Source organism: Cryptomeria japonica, chromosome 3 (assembly GCF_030272615.1).
Source record: "Cryptomeria japonica chromosome 3, Sugi_1.0, whole genome shotgun sequence".
NCBI classification, from domain to species: Eukaryota; Viridiplantae; Streptophyta; class Pinopsida; order Cupressales; family Cupressaceae; genus Cryptomeria; species Cryptomeria japonica.
The window spans coordinates 769,346,141-769,361,145 of NC_081407.1; the positions used below are offsets into that span (position 1 = coordinate 769,346,141).

The window sequence follows — 15,005 nt, forward strand, 5'->3', positions numbered from 1 at the left end:
GTTTTGTACCTATTAAAGGTTTTGTACATACCTACTTTCTATTAGGGGACTTATTCATATGAACTAAATTTACTTAGATCCTAGATGTCACTCTAGAAGTCTTAGTTATCTTGATACGATCTTATCATATCTCATCTTTATGAATTTAATTTAATTATAATTGTGTACATCATTTAATAATTTTTTGAGGTAGTTATATCTCGTTGTATAGGATTAAGACACATGTCAACACCATGTCTAATCTTGCCTCTCACCTTGATTTTATAAGAAAGGTCTCTCATGTATATTTTCACCAATTATTACATCAATTAGCAAGCAATCTATTCTTTCCATTTAGTCTCTTGTAGAAGTTATTAAATTTTTCTTGTAGGGTTTCTCGATGTATTGAGGAGTCACCATCAACTCCTACATTGTATTAGAGCTCTAGTATTGTAGATTCCTTTCCATTTTTGAGAGACAAAATTGAACTTGAAGAATTTGTTGGGTGAAGATTAGCATTCCAAGAACCTCATGTTTGAATCTAAGGTGTCAAAGAATGTTGGGTTTTCCTTTCATCTTGTCAAATTTGGTTATATTTTGTTAAACAAATAAGGATTTCAATTATTTTTTAAATTTGCGAGAACTAGGAGGTAATTAAATTTTTGAGGCGCTTTGGGCTAAATTTGAACCTGCATCACATTCAAAAGGCCACAAACTATAATTGAGTATCAAATAATCCAATTTTGACAATTTTTCTAGGGTCATTAGAGGTTTTTTTAATTGTATGGATCCATATAGATTTGTACTTGGTCATATGATTTATATCTACAAACATACATATAAAACAAAAATCTCATTGGTTGGTAGATTTGAAAAAAATATTATATAATATTTTAATATATTTTATTTGCATTGACATCAAATAATACTCTTTTTGTGGGTTTTTGCATCATATTCATACAATTCTATATATTCCTATGCATGGGTGGGTTAATTCATTATATGATCATCAGATGGTTTCAATTATTGGTGCAAATTTTTCTTTTAAAAATAATTTTGATTTTGATTTTAAAACATTGATCATTGGTTTCGAAGCACTTAGACTTTGTGAATGTGGGCTTGATCACATTACTCCCAACCACCAAGTGTTTTGAACCTAGTGACATGACTTTCTTGATACCAATACCTACCACCACCACATTGCCCTTGGCATCATGTTTTATTTTTCCTTCTATACTCTAGGTGATCACATTGTTGTCTAGGGGTTGAAAATTTAAGTTCCTAAGTACCTATTTGACCCCATAAGTGACTAAAGTGGGGTTTTATCCTTTTTGAAATAATTTGTGCATATGCTATCATTTTTTTGAAAAATAAGGTAGTGCTGGAAAGTTAGCTTTGTGAATTTTCTAGAGTTGTAGTTCATTTTCTATAATTTTTTTGCTTGATCATAGTAATTAATAGATTAATTCAAGTCTTCTTTTTTGGCTCTTGAGCTCATAATATTTTTCCATGATATTTGAATTTTGTAATTCTTGTGGCACTAGAAAGGTATTGGGGAGCTCTTTCAGGCCACTTTTTCTATATTATTTCTTAGGTATCTACAATTCAGTTTTTTCTATATTTGCATCCTAGAGAATTACTTGGAATTTTGATACTTAGGGAGATGTATTTTTTATCTAATTGCTTCATTTCAGCTCCATTTCATGTATTGATATTTTATTTTATCATTTGAGAAATTATGTATTATAATTGTAATCATGGTTTATTCAACTCATCTTTCTTTAATCACTTTGAATAAGGGTATTATGTGTCTTATAAAAAGGAATCCGAATACATGGGCATATGCACCAAGATGGTACACAAAAAGTGGCTAAATAGTAAAAAATGAGCACAACTTGAGCATGTTATTTAAATAACATGCTTGCATTATGGATTGGTTTTTTAAAGCCATAACATGAATGTGTTATCTAGCTCAATAATGCACTAGTGTCTTTATGTCAGCAAACTATGCTCACGTTATGCTTAATAAGGAAAACATGCTCACCTTATGCTTAATTAGCATAACAAAAGCACATTTTGTGTAAAAAATCTATATTGCAATTTGACCTTCATAAAAAATATCTATAATTTTAAAAAAACACTCATGCTTTTAACTTAACAAAAAAAATACGTATTTTCCTTAACTTTGGATTTACAATGGATTTGAAGAGCGAGTTAGGGATGGAGATGGTGGGAGAGAGAGGGATAAAAATGATAGATGAGGGGGAAAGATAGCTAGCTAGATATGGAGATAGATAAGTTTAGAGGTAGGGAGAGGGATAGGGAAACATTTAGAGAGGGTTGTAGATAAGGGATGAAGGAGAAGTAGAGATGAATGTGAGTAACAAAGAAGGTAAATAGGGAGGTATATTTAGGTAGTGAGAGTTAGATAGAGAGAGATAGAGAGATTCAACCCTAGAACCTATCATAAATCCTAAAGCCCATAGGATAAAACCTATACAATTAATATATATAATTTATCTCACTTATTTTATCACAGTTAAATATTAAGACACTTACTATCATCTCTATATAATAACTAATTTTAGCTATGTATTTATAGTTTATCAATATATTAGATACATTCATATATACATATAGATATACATATAGATATACATATAGATATACATACACATATACGTACAAAACATACATGTGTGTGTGTGTGTGCGTGCGCGCGCCCACAAATACACAGACATATACATGTATGTATGTTCACACACATATAGCTCAAATCACATCATCAATTAAACCAAACATAGTATGGATAGTTTAAGACAAAGATATCCAAGTTAAATGTATTTGATACTACAACTTTTCAACTACACAAATCCAAATATATTACTATTTTCAAGGAGATTTTTTTCAAGTCCCATAGTTCACCTTAAGTTATATATCATATTTTGACATTTCTTATCTAGTTTAATAATAACTATTGACCAAAATAGACTTGCAACTCTTCTAGGTCATGATGACCTTGAGTTAATTTCAAAAAAAAAAACTATTATTTTTTCAAACTCAAGTGTAATCAAGTCAATAGTGACCTTCAACTATACATAGTCATTTCTAATTTTGACTTTTATTGCTATAATTTAAGCCATAATAGGTCATATGACCCTTTTTAAATCATATGGTAGCTCATTTGCACTTGAATATTATACTTAATCAATTATAATGCATGAAACAATATTAATGTTAAAATCCCCAAATCTATATAGGCCAAAATAATTTTGACAAACCCAAATCTAATATCATAGTAATAATTGTTAATAAAATAATGTTAAAACTTGTGAATTCATAGTTGATTATTCCCTATGTGATAATAGCAACACTCTAAATTTCACAACTAGCATAGGCTATTTATTAACCAATATTTACTAATTATGATGCTTATATGTAATCTATTATATACCATTCATTAAAATAAAGAAATCATTCCCTAACATTTGTTTGGTGTAGCTAGCAATTACTTTATTATAAATGATAATTTCAAATAAATATTATATCAATTCACGTGCATAACCTTTGTTCCCTAACAAGAACAATGTGAGTATCAAAATAATATGAAGATCTGTGTTTCCATATACCAACATGTATATTCAAGCATAGAAATACCAGTACAAAATTTGTATTATTTAAACAACTTAAATTGGCTATACAAAAAGTCATGTTGCATGATTATAATTGACCAATAACAAATGTCACTCAAACTCATTTATATTTTCAAGAAATGCACCTACCTATGAGTGCTTTAAATTTCCACTCCACATGTTGTTAAATTTGATTATTCATCTCCTTTACATGACCTCCCTTCCTATTTCTAACTACTTTGAAAAATATACCTCTTAAAAATGACAACTCTCTGAATACCCAACCTTGTGCATATAATATAGTTACACTAGGATGAGAATATCATCTAGAAAATGTGTAGTGCTAGGAAAATATCCTAGCTAACTTCCATGAATTTCACTCCCCTATTCGATAGGGATTTCTCACCAATAAAATAATTTATTCATAATCTACTGCTACCTCTTCTTTAGGTTTCCAAGCCCTTAGTAATATAAACTTTGTAGTTTAAATTTATCTTTTAATTAAAAAATGAATGAGCATCTATAATAAAGATCAAGCAACAAGGCTAATATATTGATGAAGTCTAATTTAATTAATATAAAAAATGTGGTTAAAAAACTACAACCAATTTATATTTGTAAATTATTTAAAAAAAATATCAATTATAATAATAATTATATCACTCTAATACACTATTATAAATTTATGGAATCACATTGAAATTGATACACTTCACCAACCAATTAAATGCATTCAACAAAACATGACACTTGATGAATGGGTATATTATGCACTTAATATACACAAGCTATGGTATGTTATGCACTTAAAATACACAAGCTATGATATGTGCAATATTGTGTACATCCTTATCTCTCTCTCTCTCTCTCTCTCTCTCTCTCTCTCTCTCTCTCTCTCTCTCTCTCTCTCTCTCTCTCTCTCTCTCTCTCTCTCTCTCTCTCTCTCTCTCTCTCTCTCTCTCTCTCTCTCTCGACAAGAAGGGGAATAGTGGTTACTCCATAGATTTTATCACCATGAACTAGAAAATATTCATATAATATCACATGAATTTGACATAAAAATTAATGCATCATAATATCCAAGATTATTTGAATGATCCTGAAGATATTAAATATATAGTCAAGATGGCATAATCAATTTCGAGAAGTATAATAAAGACATAATTTACATAGTTATATTATATATAATTTTCTTCAACGCTAAACAATTTGAATTATTTTGCTATATTATTGTGTTCATATTATTATATTGTTTTGTCTTTGACCATGTTTAAATCATTTCCATGGTTCATAATTTTCCATCTTATTGTACGAATTTGATGTTTCTATGTATAGAGGACCATAATGTGATTGAATGCTATTGTAGTTCTACTATAATCTAGAAAATGGACCCATGTCTATATTGTAATCAATTTTTGAATGGCTTTCAAGATTATTATCTAATTCAAGGTTCTATTTTTCAAACTCATTTTCTAGATTTTATTTTTGTATTTCTTCTTTTCCTTAAAAAAAAGAGAAATTCTATGGAGCAAATGTAGGTTCTAATTAGTCAATATATTTAGATAGGTTGAAATGTGCTCTCTTCTATTTTCTTAAAGCCTTGCTTATGTGTTTTTAATTCTATCTAAATATTTAAGTAGTTTAGTTTTAAAGGAAGCAACTCAAGTCTATTTTAAAAGGTGGTAAAGGTTTGAATTTTAAAATTTGATGTTTATTCATAAGTGGAAATTAACTACATCAATTCTATTTATATGTACTTAATTAGAGTAATGTATAAACAGTTCTTCAATTGAAAATGATTTATACAAATACCAATAATAATATAATAATAAAATGATTTCATTTACAACTTCCATACGAATTACACCATTTTACATATTAGTAAATATTTAAAAGGTAAACTAATCATCCCAAATCCTATACTTCAAAGAAAAAAGACAGGATTTGTATAGTGTGAGAAAACCGGACCTGTAAGCGGGATATTGGGCCAAAACGTCCCGGCACCGGGTTGTGTACAGCTCGTTAAGGGAAACGTTGGGGCCTGCAAGTCGCTGTATGATAGAACAAGCCGACAAATAAACCGACAGTATCGGGAATATCCATTGGTTTTTAACCGCAGTTACGTGAAGTGGGGTTAGTATTCATTGATAAAGAATTGGCCCAAGCAAGCAGATTCGCATCACGGTGTATGTTTTCTCGTGTGTCTGAGTGCGTTAATGGCGGACATCTGCAAAACGTCTGTAGATGATTTGGCGATTGCTACAGCTCGTGAAAAATCATTGTGATGTCAGGTTAGTTTCACATGAAAATGGAAGCGGTGCAAACTTTAAGAAGTTTGTGGATTTTTGTTGTCCTGTTTAGAATAGAAATCGCCTACGATCTGCTAAAGGTGAAATCTTTTTTAGGATCTCTGTGACACGCATTTTCATTTTAAGTGTAAGAGATTTGCCAGATTTAAGAAAAAAGACAGAGGAAGTAGAAATCTATGAGCTGAAGAGCTTTCGAAGCTTTGGCTTTGATGTGTCGTTTATCCTGGCATTTGTTTGGTAGGGTGAGAGACCAGAAATGTTGAGAGTCTGCTCGGAAATTTTAATAAGATCTTGTATTCCTCGTTGCTGCGTACGAGGAAGTTCATAAGATAGCAAATGCATTAATTTGATGAGTTACTTCTCGGCCTCGGGTACCGGCTCACAAGTCTGAAAAGTACACAGAGCTTTCTTATTTTGATGTACGAATTTTTCAGAAACAAATAATTATCTGGGGGGTTTAGGTATAGGACACAGATCGGGTGCTTTTTCTTTTGTATTTGTTTGTGTTGCACGTGACATTCATTTTTTTGTTATGTGCAGCCATGGCAATGATGCATTTGCTTGAAGACTGCAACCTGTGGAAGGATTTTCCTAAAGGCTTACATGTTCTTGTTGTGGATAAGGATGTAAAAGCGCTCAACGATATCAAAGCCAAATTGGAAGAATGTAAATACGAAGGTGAGGGAAATCCTTTTGATATATGGTTAAATTTCTTGAATTTTCGTAAATTAATTTTTCCACGAGTATGTTGCCGAAAAGAAAGTAACTGGTGAAGCGAACATGATCTTAAATCAAAGTTATTGTCTATCAGCGATTTTCTCGTGTCAACAAGCTAACTGAAGGTTCAACACAGTAAAGCTATACTAAGGAGATGATTTAAGCATTCGAAATTAAATTATTTTCATATTTAGGGATATTTTTTTTCTGATCCTTCAATGATGGATATTTTACAGTGACTACGTTTGAGCGAAGCGAGGATGCTGTATCAGCGCTGGAAAATCCGGAAAGCTCGTTTCACGTAGCCTTGATAGAGGTACTAAATTTTTCTTCTGAATTCAAGGAAACTATTTCAACAAGAATCACGCTAGAGATTATTAGCCTTATCATTATTTATGATGTTAATAGAAATTGAAATTAATGAATCTGATATACTGAGCTCGGTCGATCTTGAACATATTTTGTTGTTCAGGCAGCCATTGGTGAAGGATTCGATGGATTCAGCATCCTTCGTGCCAAGAAACGCAACAACATACCGACAATAAGTGAGTCCAAAAGTACTAATTATCTTGTTCTGCTGTTCCTCCACTTCAATCACCGCAGAAAATTTTGATAGCCGATGTAAGCAGACTACCTAAAGTCTACTCTGTAAGAAAATTATCGAAGGTCTAAAGTTTCAACAGATAAAACTAGTCTGCAAGAAAATTAGGCAAAGTATAAAGTTTCAACTTACTTAAAAAAATGGAGTTTCAACAGACAAACTAGCCTGCAAGTAAATCATTAAAGGTCTAAAGTTTCAACAGATTAAAAAAATGAATTTCACAGTTAAAATGAAATATAGAAACGTTTTCACTAATTTTCGATTTGTCCTTGCAGTGATGTCCGAGAAGGAAAACAGAGAAGTCATGCTCCAAGCATTTGCTGTAAGTCATTCGACGTATTAAATACGATATTAAAGAAATGATTTTTGTTTTGAAATCTGAATTTCGAAATCACAATCTTTGCAGCTTGGAGCAGTTGAATTTTCGCAGAAACCGCTATCAGATGAAAAATTGAAAAATGTCTGGCAACATGCCGTTCGCAAGGTCTCTGAATAGATTCCTCTGAACAAAGTTTATTTATTTAGGTTACCTTTAGGCTCGTCTTCACCGTGGTCTGCAATGAATAATTTTTTGCAGGCTCTAGCGACGGGAGAAAAGACACTTCCACAATCTTTCAAATTTTCAGAAACGAAAGAGCAAAATTCGCTATCTGCGCCAAATTCAGATCAAATGACAGGCGATGAGGAAGTAGTAAGCGAAGAGAAGGGAGACGCGGGATTTACGATAGAAGGAAAGCTTCACGAAAAGATTTCTGCTCCTTCCACTCCTCAACAAGGACCTGCAGATGTACTTAATACTAGACAAGAAAATAATGCTGAAGATTCCTCCGGTTCAGAGACGCTAATGAATGGTGTCCAAATTCCAAGCGAGGACGCACAATTCTCAGATGGCGGCAGCTGCAGTAGCGTAGATGAAGCGCAGAAGGACATTTTGACTAGTGATTTGCAGACATCCGCAGAAAATGCTGCAAACGCAGATTTTAACTACTTTGACAAAATGGGGCTTGATTTTGACGACTTCTGCTTGGGCGATGGGGATCTGAGTCTTTCAGACCTCGAAATGGATTCGGATATGCTTGCAGATTTTTCACTGGAGAGGCACGGAGAGCTTGATATGGATCTTTATTGTCTTGATAACTGTGAAGTGCACGAGAAAGATCTTGCAGAAGAGGAGGCCTTGCTGCTCGCTGAAGTCTCCAAGGCCGAGAAAGAGCAACTCATTGCAAATATCTCTGAAAATACCGGCAGTTGTTCAGATTCCTCTGTCAAAGAAGAGGCTCTGGTGGGTGATAAAAATTCAAAGGAGGCTGAATTCGTAAAGATAGCGTCCAAAACTCACCATGGCAAAAGAAAGGTAAAGGTAAGATGTCGAACCACTACAAGTTTATACAAAGCTTCCTGTATATTTAACAACTTTTGCGTCAACTGACTGGTTTTCTTTTTCTTCTGAAATATCTTCTATTTCATTATTGATTCACTAGTACCCATTGTTCGGATGTAGATGACAGATTTTTTCTTCATTACAAAAATTCTATGTTTGAGAATTCTCTTCAAAGAAATTCGCAAAGCAATTAGACTGCCGAGATATCAAGAACTTGATTCACAGATTTCATAGTTATATAAAATCTGTAAAATTAGATTGTTATCTACCAAAAGATTTAGCAAGTTAAGGTTAGTCTAGAAAATTTTGGGCCTATCCATCCCTTAATATCTCCGGCGTAAGTCTGCATAATTTCATTGCCGCCTTTCAAGTCATGTTCCTTTATTTAGGAAAAACTATATACCTGAATTTTCAGTTCATTAACTACACCGCCTGAACTTGTGTTTTATAATGTTAGCTCTTTAAAAAGAAGTTATTTTATGTTTAGCTCTTTCAAAAGAAGTTATTTTATGTTTAGCTCTTTCAAAAAAGTTTTACAGAAAAAAAAATAATAATAATAATAATAAATCACTGTTTTCTTAACTAGCTATTTTAAATGTTCACGACATCAATTCAATTTCAACCATTTCTTTTGCAAATAACAATAAAAACAATTGGCTAGTTTTAAATTTTTTAAAATAATAAAATTATACGAATAGATGTCAAATAAATAAATTTTTTTAATGTTTTAAAGAAAATATTATTTCATAACAACTGAGGATTTAAGATGTGACGGTAGGGAAAGAAAAAGACAATATTATAGAATTTCCAATCCCTTAAAAAAATGGTGATTAAAACCATTTGTAATAACGTGAATTTCAAAAAGAAAAGTACAAAGACATGAAATGATAAGCCTTCTATGAAATACTGCTTTCCTAAATAATCTTTAGACAGGTTCAATTATTTTATTTTTGCTGATTATGATATTTCAGTTAGATTTCCTGTCGTTAGAAACAGTGTACAAAGTTACAAACTACAAAAAATATTCAAAAAGGAAAAAAGGCAGTTTCTCGTTCACTGAATCTGCAATAACCTATTTGTGAGAACAGGTAGACTGGACACCAGATCTGCACCGCCGTTTTGTTCAGGCTGTAGAGCAACTCGGGATTGAGAAAGCCGTCCCATCAAGAATCTTGGAGCTCATGGGCGTTAACTGTTTGACTCGTCATAATATTGCAAGCCATCTACAGGTAAAAGAGGACAAAGTTAATTCAAGCATAGGATTCTTTCGTGCAAACAATGTTGTAATTTCATTTCAACCTAAAACAAATTAGTCCTTCAATTTATATAATGCAATACATAAAATTTTGCTCATTATACATACAAAATTGGGTGCAGAAGTATAGGTCACACAGAAAACATCTCCTTGCAAGGGAAGCGGAAGCAGCTAGTTGGAATCACAGAAGACAACTGTATGCAACGCCAGGGACGCGGCCAAGAAGAGAAGTTAGTCCTTGGACTGCTAACGGTGGTAACACGTTAATTCAGCCTCGTCCCCCAATGGTATATCCGCCTGCAACTCACCCCCCTCCATTCAGAGCCTTGCACGTGTGGGGACATCCTACTGTAGACCACTCTATGGTTCACATGTGGCACAAACAGCACTTACCTCCTGCACCTTGGCCTGCAGCGGATGGCACATTTTGGCAGCATCAGCAGCCTGCTGCACCTGTATGTTATCGCCTCCCCACTTGTTCGGCTAAATCCATTTCTATCTGTCTTGTCAATTCAGTAAACACTGTTGTGATTAAACGTGTTTTTGCAGGCATGTGCAGACACTTGGGCTCACAATGCTCCGGCTCCTGGAACCCCTTGTTATCCACAGCCCCTAATGGTAAGGACTATGTCCTATCATCTTAATTAATAGCTAATATTTATATGAATTTTCTTATAAAATTAGTTTAGCAATAAATTAAACGACAAATTAAGGATGCATTCTATCTTTCACCTTCATTGTACTTGAAAAGTTACGTACATTTCGTTCACAAAGTATAGAATGAGTATATTCTTTTAAAAAATGTTTCTTCTTTAACATTTTCATCCCTATATATATAAAATTAAATTAGCTTTAATTATTTTCCCTAATGGCGAGTGATTCCTTAAAGAGAATCAACAATTTGGAGACTAATCAACATACGCATCTAATAAAATACTCATTGCAAGTCAATAATTATAAGTTGGAGAAACAACTGCTGGCGAGGAGAAGAACATCTTTACTGCTTTCAGAATATTCTTTTCTTGTGCTTTTGATTTTGTAGGTAAATATTAATGTTGAGCACGAACAATTTTCTTAAAACTAAACATCTTTATTTTTCTTTTTAATTCGTAGTGGACAACTGAAAACAGTTTCCACTATATTTCAAGCTTAAGAGTGGCCAGTCCAATTTTCAAAGCTTCACTCCAACAATGAATTGTGCTTGGGCAGAATTTGCAAGCAAATCCTTTAATCTGCATTGCTCATAACATCATGCTCATAGCCTTAAACCTAAAACCAAACATACCAACCTAGAATGCAAAGCTTCATTCCCTTTAATCCCACCAATTATGCATTTTATCTAGAATAGAATCTTGATAAAAGCAGTTTGAAAAAAAAAAAAATTTGAAACTAACAGAACATAGGGCTAAAACCCTTTTTTTTTTTTTTTAAATTTCTGAAGTTTTTCTATCTTTCTTTGTATTTTTTACTCTAGTTCTATGTCTAGTTTCAATCAGCTGCTTTGATTGCTACATTATTTTAATCAAAATATCTCCACATCCTTACGTTTTACAGAGGCTTCCTCTAGCACCAGTTCCAGGAGTTCCACATTACAATCCTCCTGTGTTTAACGGAGATCACTACAGGCCAGAAGATTCTTCACCTATACATCCTGTAAATATTGACATCAAGCCAGCAGCTTTGCATCCGGTAATGACCATACTAAACAACAAACATATTTGTTAATCTAGCAGTTCCATTTTGTTTCAATTTCGCCATGTCAGTCTCTAATGGAACGATATTGTAACAGCCAAAAGAAACAGTGGACGCGGCAATTAATGAAGTCCTGAATGACCCGTGGACGCCACTACCGATTGGACTAAAGTCGCCGTCGTTGGAAAGTGTGATGACAGAGCTCCAGAGGAAAGGAATCTCCGATGTGCCGCTTCCATCCGCTTGTTTAACACGATAAAAAGGCTGCCAAATTGCCAATACTCTTTATTACCTAATTTGACGACATCTCCTCCTGTTTTTCAAATAAGAACGTGCCTACTTTATCCCGCCACTTGTATGGTACTTCTTTTTATGTGCCAGGAAGTGCAGGACGCTTGGCGGCTTCTTCTTGATTGCCATTCTTTTGTTGACAATGGTGTGCCTAGCAAATATCATTTTAGAAGGTCGAGAAATTTTACATATCTCGCGTCTTGCAAGTTTTGTGTCAGTCTTACTGAAAATAAAAAAAATCCTAGCTTCGATGTGAAGCTTTATTTTAAAAAATGTAGAATCTATGCTGTCACCCAGGACTTTTTCAACGATTATCTATTAAACCAACAGTAATTTGGGAACCCTAGCTGCGAGAGAAACCTGCACCTAGGGGTGATTATCTTGGCATGCAGCTATTCTGGTTCTAAAACTACAATAAGGAGTCAATAACATGCAGATTATTGATCGTTATATACTGTTGATTTTGAAAAGAACAGTGACGATTTTGTTGTCAACAACATGCTGTACGAATTGAAGGTTTTGGAGCCAGTTTAGATGCATTGTCATTATCTTGAAAGTAATAACAGTAGAAGAATGAAATTTAAAAAATAATAATAATAATTGAGAAATAAAAAAAATAAAGGCTCTTAGAAGACAATAGATGAGAAAACCAAAACAAAATCTGAATTATAAGTTGTAGGTTTTTAATTTACATTGCCTTATCTAATATAATGGATATACCTAAATAAAATTGTTAAATTTACTAATTATTTTAAAAAATAGTTGTATTCGTATTAAATTGTTATTGATTTTTTTAGGATCTGAAATGGTGGATAAGAGAATCTCTCTAGATTAATCAATATATAATCTAAAAGATCTCAAGTTCTTCATAATATTTGGAACACAGATCTAACTATCGTCCTCAAGAAAGAGCTGGGTGTTGGGAATTTGTTCCCTTGTTACAAAATATTGAGATAGTGAAGTGTGTGTGCAAATGAACAGGGCTGACAATGGTAAAATGGCTAAATCTGAAAGAATACAACAAATGCAGTATGAAATATAAATATAATAGTACAAAATTGGAATGTAAACACATAAAAGAACTTGGACTTAAAATTTGGAGTTTATCATGTTGGACAAAAGCATTGGACACCTGTGTTTGAAGATGACAAATACCCAAGAGAACCAAAAATGGTATCTAAAAGTTCTACACACACCCATCTCTTGAAAAATTGGACATAATTGGCAGGACAAGGGTACTAAGTGCATTAGTCCTTAGCTTTTTGTTTGTTCAAAATATAGAGATGTTTGTTAGTGTTTGCTCCACTTGTTTGTAATTTCTCACTATCAAATTTAGACTTGCACACAAAAAAAAAAAGAAATAATGGTTGTGTTGTATAGGGGCTTGCCTAAGTCAAACCTCATGTTGGTGTTCCCACTTCCATAATGACAATGATGAGATAGGGTGTGTGCCATTGTAAGCAAAAAGGTTAAAGAAAATGATCAATGTTGAAATGACAAGATCTTACCTTAGGTATGAAATCATCTCAATAAATCTCATATAAAGGCTTAATGTAAGGCTCATGAAGTCTTGAAACATGCTAGTGCATATTCATAACATGAAATATCACAACATACAAGTGATCATAACCTTTTTGTAGGATACTTTAATGCTCAATTGGAATGCTTGAATGCTTGAATAATCAATTTGCTCTCTTCAAATTTCTTTATTGATTTTCTTACCTGAATGTGCTTGCTAGATTAGATTGCTAGGGTAGACTTTAAAGTGAGAAAGGGAGTTGTATTTATATACAACTTACACCTCTTCAAGACAAATTTTTGGAACAAGCTAGCAAACAAAGGCTGGATGACACAAATTTAAAGGCCAACTTCTATGTCCCAAAATTTTGGCCCATTTTTCCAAGACAAGGGTCTTGGGAACCCTAGTCCTAGCCAAATGTGCTAACAAAAGGCCAAGTAATAGGAAAATAAACCTAGTTTACCAAAGTGGTCCTAAAATTAGGCATATACACACATAATTAGAAACAGATGCCAAATGGGTAGTAAAGCTAGTGTGAAATTGTTAGGGACAACAATTTACAATGCTACATGATCATTACCTATAAATGTATAGTCAAAGATAAATATTTTCTTATACTTATTTTTTTTCTTTTGATAAAGAATCAACCCCCCCCCCTCCCCCCTTCCCCCCCACAACACACACACACACACACACACACACATATTTGATGCCAAAAAGATGAGCCAGATATTGAGCATATATGCTAAACCAATTGCTAGCTAGACTATAATTTGCAGACATGTACCTCTATACAGACAAAGCCAAAGTAAAATATTAATGATAGAAAAACCCAAGCTTGAAAACTCCCACTATTACATAATATGAGAATGAAGTATAGAACTGAATTTCACTACCAAAACTTCTAGGCAGAAGAGCTAAGAGTGTTGGAGATTGTTGTTAGCATGAACTTGTATGATTTTCATTGATGTCAAACCTTGGTTATCTAGATGGATGTTGGTCTAGATACTCCTTTGGTGTTGGTTGTGTCATCCAACATATTCATGGTGGGATATGCTTTATCAGACCTTGGTTATCTGGATGGATGTTGGTTCAGATACTTTTTTGGTGTTGGTTATGTCATCCTATATTTAAGGTGGTCCAAAATGCTTTTGGTTCCCTCTAGATATGTTGTTAATTGCATTGCGGTTTAGTGGATCATGTTATTTTGGTACGGATATGTGTTGGAAGATGTGTTGAGATGCTTATTTGGGATTCACTTTGGTGTGTGATTTGCATTGGAAGTAGTTATGTGGTCGATTGGTTGATTATATCTACATGTTATGCTTCATAACATCCTTTGGAATATGTGTTAGCATGCACAGGTTGTTAGATCATTCATGAAATGATGCATTATGATATATTTTAGTTTCCTCTTTCTCCTAGAGTGGACCAATCTAAGTATTTTAGGTCCAAGTGGCTTAGTTTGTATAATATTGCCTATTCTATTTTGGCTGACCCTTGATTAGGATTTAAATGTTGTATCTCATATATAAGATGTGCAGATGGATGAATTTAGTATGGATGAGATGTGAATTGTGTGAGAAGTGCATGTGAATGATTTACAAACAGATTTGAGTTAGTGGTGAT

The 15,005-nt window shown here is 33.2% G+C and overlaps 1 protein-coding gene across 6 annotated transcripts; it reads left to right on the top strand.

Moving 5' to 3' along the window:
* Positions 1 to 5,749: 5,749 nt before the first annotated feature.
* LOC131078109 (transcription activator GLK1) lies at positions 5,750 to 12,390 on the top strand. 6 transcript variants are annotated; one of them, XM_058015776.2, is made up of 13 exons: positions 5,762 to 5,902; positions 6,162 to 6,381; positions 6,461 to 6,598; positions 6,874 to 6,953; positions 7,110 to 7,182; positions 7,514 to 7,560; positions 7,645 to 7,722; positions 7,816 to 8,598; positions 9,708 to 9,848; positions 9,997 to 10,329; positions 10,424 to 10,492; positions 11,429 to 11,563; positions 11,664 to 12,390. In XM_058015776.2, the coding sequence occupies exons 3-13, from the start codon at positions 6,463 to 6,465 to the stop codon at positions 11,823 to 11,825; spliced, it is 2,037 nt and encodes a 678-aa protein (XP_057871759.2). In that variant the 5' UTR covers positions 5,762 to 5,902; positions 6,162 to 6,381; positions 6,461 to 6,462; the 3' UTR covers positions 11,826 to 12,390. The 6 variants fall into 6 exon arrangements, with proteins under 6 accessions (XP_057871757.2, XP_057871756.2, XP_057871759.2 ...); XM_058015774.2 differs by lacking the exon at positions 6,162 to 6,381 and having other exon boundaries at positions 5,750 to 5,902; positions 7,816 to 8,592; XM_058015773.2 differs by lacking the exon at positions 6,162 to 6,381 and having other exon boundaries at positions 5,751 to 5,902.
* Positions 12,391 to 15,005: the final 2,615 nt, after the last annotated feature.

Bases quoted from the DNA above. Each gene is read 5' to 3' on its own strand.
- LOC131078109 (XM_058015773.2), top strand. The intron at 9,849-9,996 runs GTAAAAGAGGAC...AATTGGGTGCAG, and splicing joins ATATTGCAAGCCATCTACAG to AAGTATAGGTCACACAGAAA. The intron at 11,564-11,663 runs GTAATGACCATA...ATATTGTAACAG, and splicing joins AGCCAGCAGCTTTGCATCCG to CCAAAAGAAACAGTGGACGC.